This window comes from Carcharodon carcharias (genome assembly GCF_017639515.1).
Source record: "Carcharodon carcharias isolate sCarCar2 chromosome 29 unlocalized genomic scaffold, sCarCar2.pri SUPER_29_unloc_1, whole genome shotgun sequence".
Lineage (NCBI taxonomy): Eukaryota > Metazoa > Chordata > Chondrichthyes > Lamniformes > Lamnidae > Carcharodon > Carcharodon carcharias.
The window spans coordinates 42,481-56,456 of NW_024470654.1; the positions used below are offsets into that span (position 1 = coordinate 42,481).

The 13,976-nt window shown below is 46.8% G+C and overlaps 1 protein-coding gene across 1 annotated transcript in view; it reads right to left on the bottom strand.

Annotated features, from left to right (window-relative positions):
- Positions 1-233: 233 nt before the first annotated feature.
- Positions 234-13,976, bottom strand: part of LOC121273990 (urokinase plasminogen activator surface receptor-like) — a gene marked incomplete at its 3' end in the record, with an annotated part of 35,531 nt that continues 21,788 nt past the window's right edge. Inside the window, exons 4-5 of the mRNA XM_041181120.1 lie at positions 7,119-7,238; positions 234-374 (exon numbers count right to left, since the gene is read on the bottom strand). Of these exons, the coding sequence (XP_041037054.1) occupies positions 234-374; positions 7,119-7,238 (261 nt within the window). The remainder of the gene's footprint in view (positions 375-7,118; positions 7,239-13,976) is intronic.

The window sequence follows — 13,976 nt, forward strand, 5'->3', positions numbered from 1 at the left end:
ATCGTCATGGTGCGCGGTGATGTCGGGACACACACCTGACATCATCGCGTGTCGTTTTACATTCCAGCATGTTGGGCGCGTGCCCACCAGTCAAGGGTAACATTCTGGCCCTGATGTATTACAACTAGCTCCCCGCTGAATGATGGACTAATTTACCCACACTATAAAGATTTGTTTTAAATAAAAAGTTATGGGGTCAATACAGGCCTTGAAATGATGCCTGTTGTTATTACCTGGAAGGGCTGTGCCTGTATTACACAGGTTGCCATCACAACAGTTGACAGTAGCACTGACTTGCATTCCGAGTTGTGGAATGTCGTTGACTTTGCAAACGCTCTGGGTTGCACAACCTTTGATTTGTATGAATGACCCTTCTGTTGAGAACACAAACACAGAGTAATTTATAGCAAGTCTGATGTATTAATTCACAAATTGAATAATCTAAAGATTTAAATTCATCTCACCGTCACTGCAAGATAACAGCAACTGCACAGTATGAAAAACACAAAGCTGAAATTTCAATATAATTAAAACAAATTCCAAAGACTGGGATTGGAGTTCAGATCGGACTCACAAATCCAGCATTACACATCCCTCACTATTTCTCAACAGAATTGCTGAAATGAAATTGGTCACATTTCAAATAAACGTTCAGCTGGATACTGACTGACTTCCTGAGTGAGTGGAATCACCACTTTCCCTCTCTCTGCACACAGAAAGACACTAAACTAGATTGGAGAGGTTTGAGAGGATGGGGAGAGGGACCGAGTGTGGAGAGAGAGAAGAGGGTGAGGAGGGGATGGAATGAGGAGAAGGAGGGAATGGGGAGGTGGAGGAGGGGACTGGGAGAGACTGGAGATGGGAGGTGAATGGATAGGGAGGAATGGGGAGGGATGGGGAGAGGGTGGAGAGGGGAGGCAATGGGAAAAGGGAGGCTTTGGGGGGAGGGAGGAGTTGGGGATAGGGAGGGCTTCGGGTGGGGAGGGGAGTAGGAGGGGAAGAGTTGGGGAGGGGTTGGGGAGAGGAAGGGTATCAGGAGGGGTTGGGGTGAGGGAGGGGGTGGGATGGGGTGAAGGAGTCGCTAGGGGCACGGCAAGTTCTGGAGCACAACCCTTCAGTACTATTGCTGGAATATTGTCAGGGCCCATAACCTTTGCAGTGTCCAGTGCCTTCAGCCGTTTCTTGCTATCATGTGGAGTGAATCGAATTGGCTGAAGACTGGCATCTGTGATGTTGGGAACTTCCGGAGGAGGCTGAGATGGATCATCTGCTCGGCAATGTTCAACATGGAGGAGTACTGATTCATCAGCTGAGGAGATGTGGGTATGGGGAAATCAGCTGGATGCTTCCTTGCCCATGTTTGACCTGATGACATGAGACTTCATGGAGTCCAGATTTCATGTTGAGGACTCCCAGGGTAACTCCCTCCTGACTGTATATCACTGTGTCACCACCTCTGCTGGGTCTGTCCTGCTGGTGGGACAGGACATACCCAGGGATGGTGATGGTGGGTGTCTGGGACATTGTCTTTAAGGTATGATTCCGTGAGGATGACTATGTCAGGCTGTTGTATTATGATCCCAGTTGATGTTACTACCAGGCAAGCCAGATCCTAGGGTGGAACCTGGCTTTATAGACCCTAGTTTTTATTTTTTGTTTAGAGTCATTGAGAGTGGCTACTGAACAGAGTCACAGGAGTCTGCTGTTGAACTTTTAACAGAAGAATAAGACATTTATTAAACAAGATGAACTATATAACAATACTTCTTCATTCACAACCTTTACCTTTTACAGATATACAGATGTGAAAGGATAACACACATTACAAAAGCTATCTTATACTGTAAAGTTCCCAGAAAGGACACAGCCCACACCCTGAAACCAAGTCACAGCTATCACCTCAGTCAGATACTATGGATCTCTCCTCAATGCTCTCCTCAATCCCCAGATGCTTGTCACATTGTTAGCCAACCGGTCTCACTGAAATCCAGCTTTCACACAAAATTTTCCAATCTCTACACTCAAAGGACTCACTTTGGAATCTTCTCTCAAACCTGTGGTTTCTTTCAGGCACCTTCCACAAGAGGCCGCATCCAGGATTTCAAACTCTCCTTATGTTCCTCTCCCCTGCATTCAAACTTCCTTCCATGCACCGTTACTGACTCCGCCATGCCAACAGAACACCGCTGCTTCACATGCCCATAGTAAAGAGTACAGACCTTCTGCTGTCGCCATGGATCCCCCAGCTATATCGCTTTAAATCTGTGTGCTGCAGCTTTCTACACTTTAACCTTCGAGCTCAGAGCCTTTCCCTCTGCTCCTTACTTTCACTTCCACAGAACAGACCTTTCCCAGATACCTGTCCTTATCCTTTAACGAGACCGTCACCTTGGGACCTTTCCTGTTCCACTCCCCTGGATTTGGAGACTCTCTTTTTTAGTTTCTACTCCTGTTTCCAGCTTCTCCTAGCAGCAGGCTTCACCTTTAGTTTCGGACTGGTCCCTCAGGGGTCTAACTTCTCTGGGATTCTGGCTTCAACTGAACAGAAACTGCTTTTTCATTTTCTATGTCTTGGTGGGTCCCTCTTTCTGGAGAAAAGGGGATAATGAGTGAGAGTGGGGAGGATGAGTGAGACTGGGGGATGATGAGTGAGCCTGGGTGATGATGACTGAGAGTGGGGAGGATGAGTGAGACTGGGGATGATGAGTGAGACTGGGGGATGATGACTGAGAGTGGGGATGATGAGTGAGAGTGGGGATGATGATTGAGAGTGGGGGATAATGAGTGAGAGTGGGGAGGATGAGTGAGACTGGGGGATAATGAGTGAGAGTGGGGAGGATGTGTGAGACTGGGGGATGATGAGTGAGACTGGGGGATGATGACTGAGAGTGGGGATGATGAGTGAGAGTGGGGATGATGATTGAGAGTGGGGGATAATGAGTGAGAGTGGGGAGGATGAGTGAGACTGGGGGATAATGAGTGAGAGTGGGGAGGATGTGTGAGACTGGGGGATGATGAGTGAGACTGGGGGATGATGACTGAGAGTGGGGAGGATGAGTGAAACTGGGGATGATGAGTGAGACTGGGGGATGATGACTGAGAGTGGGGGATGATGAGTGAGACTGGAGGATAATGAGTGAGAGTGGGGATGATGAGTGAGACTGGGGGATAATGAGTGAGAGTGGGGAGGATGAGTGAGACTGGGGGATAATGAGTGAGAGTGGGGTTAATGAGTGAGACTGGGGGATAATGAGTGAGAGTGGGGAGGATGAGTGAGACTGGGGGATGATGAGTGAGACTGGGGATGATGAGTGAGACTGGAGGATAATGAGTGAGAGTGGGGATGATGAGTGAGACTGGGGGATGATGAGTGAGAGTGGGGATGATGAGTGAGAGTGGGTGATAATGAGTGAGACTGGGGGATAATGACTGAGAGTGGGAAGGATGAGTGAGAGTGGGGATAATGAGTGAGAGTGGGTGATAATGAGTGAGACTGGGGGATAATGAGTGAGACTAGGGGATAATGAGTGAGAGTGGGGGATAATGAGTGAGAGTGGTGCTGATGAGTGAGACTGGGGGATAATGAGTGAGATTGGGGATGATGAGTGAGACTGGGGGATAATGACTGAGAGTGGGGAGGATGAGTGAGACTGGGGGATAATGAGTGAGAGTGGAGTGGATGAGTGAGAGTGGGGGATAATGAGTGAGAGTGGGGTGGATGAGTGAGACTGGGGGATGATTAGTGAGAGTGGAGTGGATGAGTGAGAGTGGGGGATAATGACTGAGAGTGGGGTGGATGAGTGAGACTGGGGGATGATTAGTGAGAGTGGGTTAATGAGTGAGAGTGGGGATGATGAGTGAGAGTAGGGATAATGAGTGAGACTGGGGAATAATGAGTGAGAGTGGGGAATAATGAGTGAGACTGGGGAATAATGAGTGAGAATGGGGAATAATGAGTGAGAGTGGGGATGATGAGTGAGACTGGGGGATAATCAGTGAGAGTGGGGAGGATGAGTGAGACTGGGGGATAATGAGTCAGAGTGGGGATAATGAGTGAAAATGGGAGGTAACGTGTGCAAAAGGGAGATAATAAGCGAGAATGGGAATAATGAGCCAGAATGGGGGATAATGAGTGAGAATGGAGGATATTGAGTGACCAGGGGGGATTATGAGTGAGAATGGGAATAATGAGTGAGAATGGAGGATATTGAGAGATAATAGGGGTTAATGAGTGACAATGGGGAATAATGAGTGAGAATGGAGGATATTGAGTGACAATGGGGAATAATGAGTGAGAATTGGGGATATTGAGTGACAATGGGGGATAATGATTGAGAATGGGGTTAATGAGTGACAATGGGGAATAATGAGTGAGAATGGAGGATATTGAGTGACAATGGGGAAAATGACTGAGAATGGAGGATATTGTTTGACAGTGGCGACTAATGAGTGTTTATGGAGGATATTGAGTGACAATGGGGGATAATGAGTGACAATGGGGAATAATGAGTGAGAATGGAGGATATTGAGTGACAGTGGGGGATAATGAGTGAGAATGGAGGATATTGAGTGACAATGGGGGATAATGAGTGAGAATGGAGGATATTGAGTGACAGTGGGGGATAATGAGTGAGAATGGAGGATATTGAGTGACAATGGGGGATAATGAGTGACAATGGGGAATAATGACTGAGAATGGAGGATATTGATTGACAGTGGGGGATAATGAGTGACAATGGAGGATATTGAGTGGCAATGGGGGATAATGAGTGAGAATGGAGGATATTGAGTGAGAATGGGGGATAATGAGTGAGAATGGAGGATATTGAGTGACAATGGGGAATAATGAGTGCCAATGGGGATAATGAGTGACAATGGGGAATAATGAGTGAGAATGGAGGATATTGAGTGACAATGGGGGATAATGAGTAACAATGGGGAATAATGACTGAGTATGGGGAATAATGAGTGAGAATGGGGATATTGAGTGAGAATGGGAATAATGAGTGAGAATGGGAATAATGAGTGAGAATGGAGGATATTGAGTGAGAATGGAAATATTGAGTGAGTATGGAGGACATTGAGTGACAATGGGGGATAATGAGTGAGAGTAGTGATATTGAGTGACAATGGGGAATAATGAGTGAGAATGGAGGATATTGAGTGAGAATGGGGATATTGAGTGAGTATTGGGAATAATGAGTGAGAATGGGGATATTGAGTGAGAATGGAGGATATTGAGTGAGAATGGTGATATTGAGTGAGTATGGGGAATAATGAGTGAGAATGGGGATATTGAGTGAGTATTGGGAATAATGAGTGAGAATGGGGATATTGAGTGAGAATGGAGGATATTGTGTGAGAATGGTGATATTGAGTGAGTATGGGGAATAATGAGTGAGAATGGAGGATATTGAATGAGAATGGGGATATTGAGTGAGTATGGGAATAATGAGTGAGTATGGGAATATTGAGTGAGAATGGGGGATAATGAGTGAGACAGAATCACAGTGCAGAAGAGGCCTTTCGGTCCATCGAGTCTGCACTGACTCATGAGAAACACCTGACCTACCTACCTAATCCCATTTACCAGCACTTGGCCCATAGCCTTGAATGTGCTCAAGTCCTCATCCAAGTGCCAAGTGCTCATCCAGGTACTTTTTAAAGGATGTGAGGCAACCCGCCTCCACCACCCTCCCAGGCAGCGCATTCCAGACCCTCACCCAATTGGCCATTGACAGGTTGGTGGGTAAACAGCTGAATTTGCAGTCCGCCCGCCATCCTAAAAATTTAAATGGACCGGGATGTCATCGGGTGTTCCTTCCGAAGTCATCCCGCGTCATTTTCCCATCAGTGAGTGGGCCCCACCCCCATATCACCGACAGGAACATACTCGCCTATGTATTGGCAACATGAAAGCTTTTATATTATGAGGAAGATACAGTTTCAAAGACATGTGGAATAATAGAAATTACATATTAAAAGGAGAGAAACATATAAGAAGGAGAATGAAAGGCTGTGAGAGAAGGCCATGTAATATCTAACAGGAGTGTCTGAAAAAGTGCATGAGTCTGCTGTGTACAGAAACTGACGCTGGAGAAAAGCCACTGAGCAGGGTATCGTGTTAACTCGCTAAGTTCGTTTTAGATCTAAAATTTATTTTGGACTGTTGCCTTAAAGAGAGTCAGGTTAATTAGGAATTTTAGGAGTTACTATAGTAGGAAATAACTTGTAGACTTATGTATCTGCTTGAAATCTTTTATATTTTTTTAATAAATATTTGGATTTAATATTTAGAATCTCTAAAGGTCTTGGTAGACTTATTACTTCTGAATTCAGTGCACACATCTCATAATAAATACAAATGGCAGAATGTGATAGGGCGACTGAGATTCCCTCCTGAATTTGGTCCACTTGGCACATATCATCTGCCGCATCATAACGACTTGATCAATGGTGCTTTCCAATCGGGGATATTACTAGAGTCGACTTTATTCAGCACCAAGCCCCCACTGAAGTTATCCAAGATTCTCGATGCTGAACTTGTTTCAGAATGATTAGTTATGCTTCATTTCTATCAATTATTCACCCTGCTTTAATGAATTAGTTAATAAGGTAATATTAGTTTCAGTTTGTCAGCATGGGAGAGAGGAGGGAGGGAGGGAGGTAGAATGGAACGAAGGCTTACATTTACATCACAGCTTTCTCAGTCTCAGGACATCCCAAAGCTCTTTGCAGTAAATACAGATAGATTTTAAGAACCATCTTAAAAGAGAAATGGGTGTTAATTCACTTCAGTAGTGTACTCTGCCCATGCTGTGACTGCTTTGATTATGAGACATTGAATGCAGCCACTTCAATTAAATTGAATTCAAAGGATCAGAATTCACTTGACACCCTCTGTTGAACTGTCCTACAATAGTTTATGGGTTCACCATTCTCTCCATCCTCACAGCTCTACCTGAAATAACTGTCATGGAAATCACCTTCCAAATTACTGGAATCTGATTTGCATTTGGTTCACCATATCTCTATCATCAAATATGGTATTTTCCCTAACATCAACCAAGCAATTCAGGCTGTTACCATGACACTTTATCAGTTAAATGTATAGTTACCAAATTTAACGGTAGTTTTCAAGCAGCGATCCTGAATCCCGAAACATTTCACAATTCCTGGATTGCTGGTACCAGTTCCAGCTGACAAGGTATAGCATTCGAGACCATTCGGAGTGGGAGCTGAAAGGTGAGCACAGGATATTGACTTTCATAAAAGTATTGATTCAGAGTTCAAAAAATTCCAGATCCATGAATTTTTGAATTCTAATAACAATATTGAATCAATGAATGCGTATCTGCATTGAATCACACAGCACAGGAAGTCTTTTCGGTCCATTGAAACACTCTGAAAGAGTTATCCGATTAATTGCGCTCTGCCTGTTCTACCTCCATAATCTGATGTTTTTGTTCTTTTCCATGCTTAACCACTTTGATTGAGAAATGTATGAGGGAATCTTTCACCCAGTGTATGGAGATCATGAAAACAAACTGTGAAAATAATTCTCATCATCTCCTCTCTGGTTCTTTCCTGGATTATCTAAAACCTGTTTCATTTGGTTATCAGCCCTCCTGCCAGTGTAAGGAGTTGTTTCCTGTCCATTCAATCAGAACAGCTCAATTTCAACACCCTCACCCTTCTCTGCTCCAAGCTGAACAAACTGATTTTCTCCTGTCTTTCCAGTTTTTTCAGTTTAGGTTCCATTACTTTTTATTTATTTATTCACGGGATGTGGACATCACTGGGAAGGCCAGCATTTATTGCCCAGCCCTAATTGCCCTTGAGAAGGTGGTGGCGAGCTGCTTTCTTGAGCCGCTGCAGCCCCTGTGGTGTAGGTACACCCACAGTGCTGTTAGGGAGGGAGTTCCAGGATTATGTCCGTGTGGTGTAGGTACATCCACAGCGCTATTAGGGAGGGAGTTCCAGGATTTTGTCCATGTGGTGTAGGTACATCCACAGTGCTGTTAGGGAGGGAGTTCCAGGATTTTGTCCGTGTGGTGTAGGAACATCCACAGTGCTGTTAGGGAGGGAGTTCCAGGATTTTGTCCGTGTGGTGTAGGTACACCCACAGTGCTGTTAGGGAGGGAGTTCCAGGATTTTGTCCGTGTGGTGTAGGTGCACCCACAGTGCTGTTAGGGAGGGAGTTCCAGGATTTTGTCCGTGTGGTGTAGGTGCACCCACAGTGCTGTTAGGGAGGGAGTTCCAGGATTTTGTCCGTGTGGTGTAGGTACACACACAGTGCTGTTAGGGAGGGAGTTCCAGGATTATGTCCGTGTGGTGTAGGTACACCCACAGTGCTGTTAGGGAGGGAGTTCCAGGATTTTGTTGGTGCGGTGTAGGTGCACCCACAGTGCTGTTAGGGAGGGAGTTCGAGGATTTTGTCGCTGTGGTGTAGGTGCACCCACAGTGCTGTTAGGGAGGGAGTTCCAGGATTATGTCCGTGTGGTGTAGGTACACCCACAGTGCTGTTAGGGAGGGAGTTCCAGGATTTTGTCGGTGTGGTGTAGGTACATCCACAGTGCTGTTAGGGAGGGAGTTCCAGGATTATGTCCGTGTGGTGTAGGTACACCCACAGTGCTGTTAGGGAGGGAGTTCCAGGATTTTGTCCCTGTGATGTAGGTACACCCCCAGTGCTGTTAGGGAGGGAGTTCCAGGATTATGTCCGTGTGGTGTAGGTACACCCACAGTGCTGTTAGGGAGGGAGTTCCAGGATTTTGTCGGTGTGGTGTAGGTACACCCACAGTGCTGTTAGGGAGGGAGTTCCAGGATTTTGATACAGTGACAGTGAAGGGACAGTGACATATTCCAGGTCAGGTTGGTGTATGGCTCGGAGGGTGCTGGTGTTCCCATGCATCTGCTGCCCTTGTCCTTTCAGGTGATACAGGTCATGGGTTTGGAAGGTGCTGTCGAAGGAGCCTTGGTGAGTTCCTGCAGTGCATCTTGTAGATGGTACACACACTGCTGCTACTGTGCATCGGTGGTGGAGGGAGTGAATGTTTGTGTGTGGGGAGCCAATCAAGCGGGGCTGCTTTGTCCTGGATGGTGTCGAGCTTCTTGAGTGCTGTGGGAGCTGCACTCATCCAGGCAAGTGGGGAGTATTCCATCACACTCCTGACTTGTGCCTTGTAGATGGTGGACAGACTTTGGGGAGTCAGGAGGTGAGTTACTCACCACAGGATTCCCAGCCTCTGACCTGCTCTTGTAGCCACAATATAAAATGGCTAGTCCAATTTCTGGTCAACAGTAACTCCCAGCATGCTGATGGTGGAGGATTCAGTGATTGTAGTGCTATTTAATGTTAAGAGGAGGTAGTCATTGCCTGGCACTTGTGTGATCTGAATATTACTCACATTGGGATTGGTAGCAATTGATGCTAATCCATGAGAAACATGTCTTGAAGGCCAATTAATGCACTGCAGTTCATGCAAAACAATGGATTAGGAACCAGCTCCAGTATCTTGATTGTGTCTTGGAACTAAGACCTCACGCTATATTTTTATGTACCATGCATCACATATATGTATCAGCATGGCTAATTTATTAAACCTTTGAAACTGGACAAAGGCCTTACAATGACCGAAGCCTTTGCTGACTGTGGCTCACACACTAGGAACTTCCTGGCATTCAGAGCATCTCGTTATCCCTGAAGAGGTGCTTGCAGAGAGCAAATTCCAAAGGAATTGTACATAGGCACTTTACATTTCTAAGGCATCCTCTGGCTAATGGAGATGACCTTTCTGGGAGGACAAAGGACCCTGAAACCTCTGTTAACCTTATTAACAAATGAAACATTAACCGTCTCAAGAATCCAGACCCGGAACATACATCCTCTGAAAAGAAGTGGGAGCTAAGTCAAATTACCCCAGCCCCCATGCCCCCAGCCTACACATACCTACAAGTTGCTAGAACCGGTGTAATAATGCATTGTGCACTGAACAAAGTCAGTCTGCCATTTTCCATCAACACAACAGCAGCAGAAACAGAGCTCTGTGCAGGTTTACATTGCCTGGCCCTCATCTACACTATTCCTGTGAGAACGTCAGAACTTCTGTACTCGTGTCTATTGAAAGACAGATTCATCTCGAGGTGCTGCTTCCATTGTGGATGTCAGCACTACTCCAGTAAGAAGTGAATTGTGCAGCATCAGGTCCAGCAGGCTGAGCTCTCTGAAGGAAAACGCCATTGGATTTTTGATTGTAGACCCTGGCGTCACCTGAAACAATCATTCTTATTCTGTCTGTACTCTTTAGCCTGGAGCATTTTTGTCCCTTATGCCCCTTGTATTGTGTGAATGTACTGGGACAACGCAGTAACACCCCCTCCCCATGTATTCATTTTCATGCATAATAAACTAACCCCCTGCTTTTACCCTGTCTGGAGTTTGCTATTATTGTTATTAATTGGTGATTGGATCACTCCAAGACTGAGGGTTTGGGGGAAATCAAATAAAGAGGGAAATCAAAGGACACCTTTCTGTTTACAGACAGCTGGTGAGGGGAGGGGATCAGGACCGTTTAAAATTAAATCCCCTCCTGTCCGTAACAATTGGAGCAGGATGCTATCCTGATGTGGAGACAGCACACCTCTAAGGGAAAGATATCTGTCACACTCCAGAACAGAAATCGGCCTCGAAAGTTCTCACTAAACGACAATAAACTGACTGTCAGAAAGATGCTCCAAAGGAGCTGATGTGTTTAAGAGAAATCGGGCACTGAGTTTGCTATGAAGTCGAGACTGGAAAATTTCTCTCCCCACTGCATGTTCTTCAGTGCCACACATGTTGCCTTGGCATCAAGATGGCATCGCTGCTGTATGAGGGGCGTGGTAGCGGATGTGTGGAGCATGAACCTACTCTCCTGTCTCAGGGTGATGGCAATAATATTGTGTTAATGCCAGTCCGGCAATGCCCTGTGTGTTAGCTGCTGGCTGGTCTGCCCAGACTGCTGAACATGATTGCACACCAGCTGTACATTCAGCGAGTGGTTGTGCTACATCTCAGCATTTAAATACAACAGCCCCAACTCTATTCACAGAATCACAGAATCACACAGTGCAGAAGAGGCCCTTCGGCCCATCGAGTCTGCACCCACACGTGAGAAACACCTGACCTACCTACCTAACCCCATTGACCAGCACTTGGCCCATAGCCTTGAATGTTCTGATGTGCCAAGTGCTCATCCAGGTACTTTTTAAAGGATGTGAGGAAACCCGCCTCCACCACCCTCCCAGGCAGCGCATTCCAGACCATCACCACCCTCTGGGTAAAAAAGTTTTTCCTCACATCCCCCCTAAAGCTCCTGCCCCTCACCTTGAACAGTTGCTGGCATCCTGCACCATAAGCACCTATGAAATAGGAACCTGGATAAACTGCACAGCCCTTCGAGTCTCCTCTGTCATTGAATACGACCGTGGCTAATCAACTGTTTCAACTCCACTTCCTCTGCCATTTCCCATATCCCTTGATTCCCCGAGAGATCCAGAAATCTGCTGATCTCAGCCTTCAATATAGTCAATGATTTATACTGAAACTCATAACAAACCTGCAATCCTGGCAAAGTTCTATGCACATCCTGCCCTGCTTCTTTCCGGTCAAAGTTCTACTTCACCACACCCCACCGCTTCCTCAACTCATCTTACACAACAATGGATGGTGTTTGGATGGTGAAATGTAACTCATCAGATGTCCCAGGCAGTGCATTTCAGACTGTCACCACCATCTGGGTAAAAATTTTGTTTAGGATTTCCAGCATCCGCAGTTTTTTGTTCTTATCTCTGTGTTTAATTGACTGCCACTGCTCTTCAAGAAATGCCTACCTCCTTGAACAAGTTCTGTTCGTCTCTGCGACAAGATTTCCCTATCTCTCTTTTGCCTTGTTCACCTTCATTGCTTTCCATTTCTCTCCTGGTGTTTGACAAGGTGTTTACTAAAACCCGCTATCACAGCCATATCTCCTTTCTCAGTGACTGTCTCCGTCTCCGACTTACCCCACGTGGATTTCAACTGAAATTCCATCCCTCTGGTTTCGAACCCACCCAGGATTACAGGTATCTCCGGGACATAAAACGTTTCTCGGACTGCTGTTCCCGTCACATTCTGAGATCCACACTCAGTGCCATGTGCTGCCATATGAACACACTCGACCTCTCCCTCCAGCAGCACTGCTGTACCCTTTTTCAAAGCTGCGCGTGCCCCCAGTTTCATTTTATTCTTCGTCTCATCTGACGCCTCAACAAGAAACTTTTTCTCTTTCTCTCAAGTGCTAAGGAACGCAAGCTACAACAACTCATCGACACCAACACTCATCTAGGACCCTCCACCCCTACCTGTCCCTCCGTCCCCACCCCATCTTCCAATCCCAGCCCCAGCCATGTATTCACTATACCCCCTGACCTTCCCCTCTCCGATGCTGAACGTTCAGTGCTCAGCAAAGGACTTAGTTTCATACCCTTACGCCCTCACCTCAATGAATTTCGGGCTCGGCACGATGCTGAACTCTTCTTCCGCTGTCTTCGTCTCCGGGCTCACTTCTTTGGGCAGGAGTCCTCTCCCCGTTCAACGGATCCTTTCACCCACCTCCAATATTCTCCCTCCACCTGGACCCCTCCCTCTGGATTCTTACCTTCTCTTGATCTTTTCATTGAGAACTGTCGGCGCGACATTAGTCGTCTCAATTTCTCTGCTCCTCTCACCCATTCCAACCTGTCTTTCTCTGAACTTACTGCACTCCGTTCTCTCAGGTCCAACCCCAACATTGTCATCAAACCCGCTGACAAGGGTGGTGCTGTTGTTGTCTGGCGCACTGACCTCTACCTCGCGGAGGCTGAGCGTCAACTCGCAGACACTTCCTCCTACCTCTCCCTGGACCATGACCCCACCACTGAACATCAAGCCATTGTTTCCAGGACTGTCACTGACCTCATCTCCTCTGGGGATCTTCCTCCCACAGCTTCCAACCTGATAGTCGCCCAACCTTGGACAGCCCGCTTCTACCTCCTACCCAAAATCCACAAACAGAACTGTCCCGATAGACCGATCGTGTCAGCTTGCTCTTGCCCCATGGAACTCATTTCCCGTTATCTTGACTCCCTTCTCTCTCCCCTTGTCCAGTCCCTTCCCACCTACATCCATGATTCCTCTGACACCTTACGTCACATCAACAATTTCCAGTTCCCTGGCCCCAACCGCTTCCTCTTCACCATGGACGTCCAACCCCTCTACACGTCCATCCCCCACCAGGATGGTCTGAGGGCCCTTAGCTTCTTCCTCGAACAGAGGCCCGAACAATCCCCATCCACCACTACTCTCCTCCATCTGACTGAACTTGTTCTCACTCTGAACAATTTCTCCTTTAACTCCTCTCACTTCCTCCAAATAAAAAGTGTGGCTATGGGTACCCGCATGGGCCCCAGCTATGCCTGTCTCTTTATGGGGTATGTGGAACATTCCTTGTTGCAGTCCTACTCCGGCCCCCTTCCACAACTCTTTCTCCGGTACATCGATGATTACTTCGGTGCTGCTTCATGCTCTCGTCGGGACTTAGAAAAATTTATTAATTTTGCTTCCAATCTCCACCCCTCCATCATTTTCACGTGGTCCATCTCTGACACTTCCCTTCCCTTCCTTGACCTCTCTGTCTCAATCTCTGGTGATAGACTGTCCACCAATATCCATTACAAACCCACCGACTCCCACAGCTATCTCGACTACAGCTCCTCACACCCCGCTTCCTGTAAAGACTCCATCCCATTCTCTCAATTCCTTCGCTTCCGTCGCATCTGTTCCGATGATGCTACCTTCAAAAACAGTTCCTCTGACATGTCCTCCTTCTTCCTTAACCGAGGTTTTCCACCCACTGTCGTTGACAGTGCCCTCAACCATGTCCGGCCCATCTCCCGCGCATCCGCCCTCACGCCTTCTC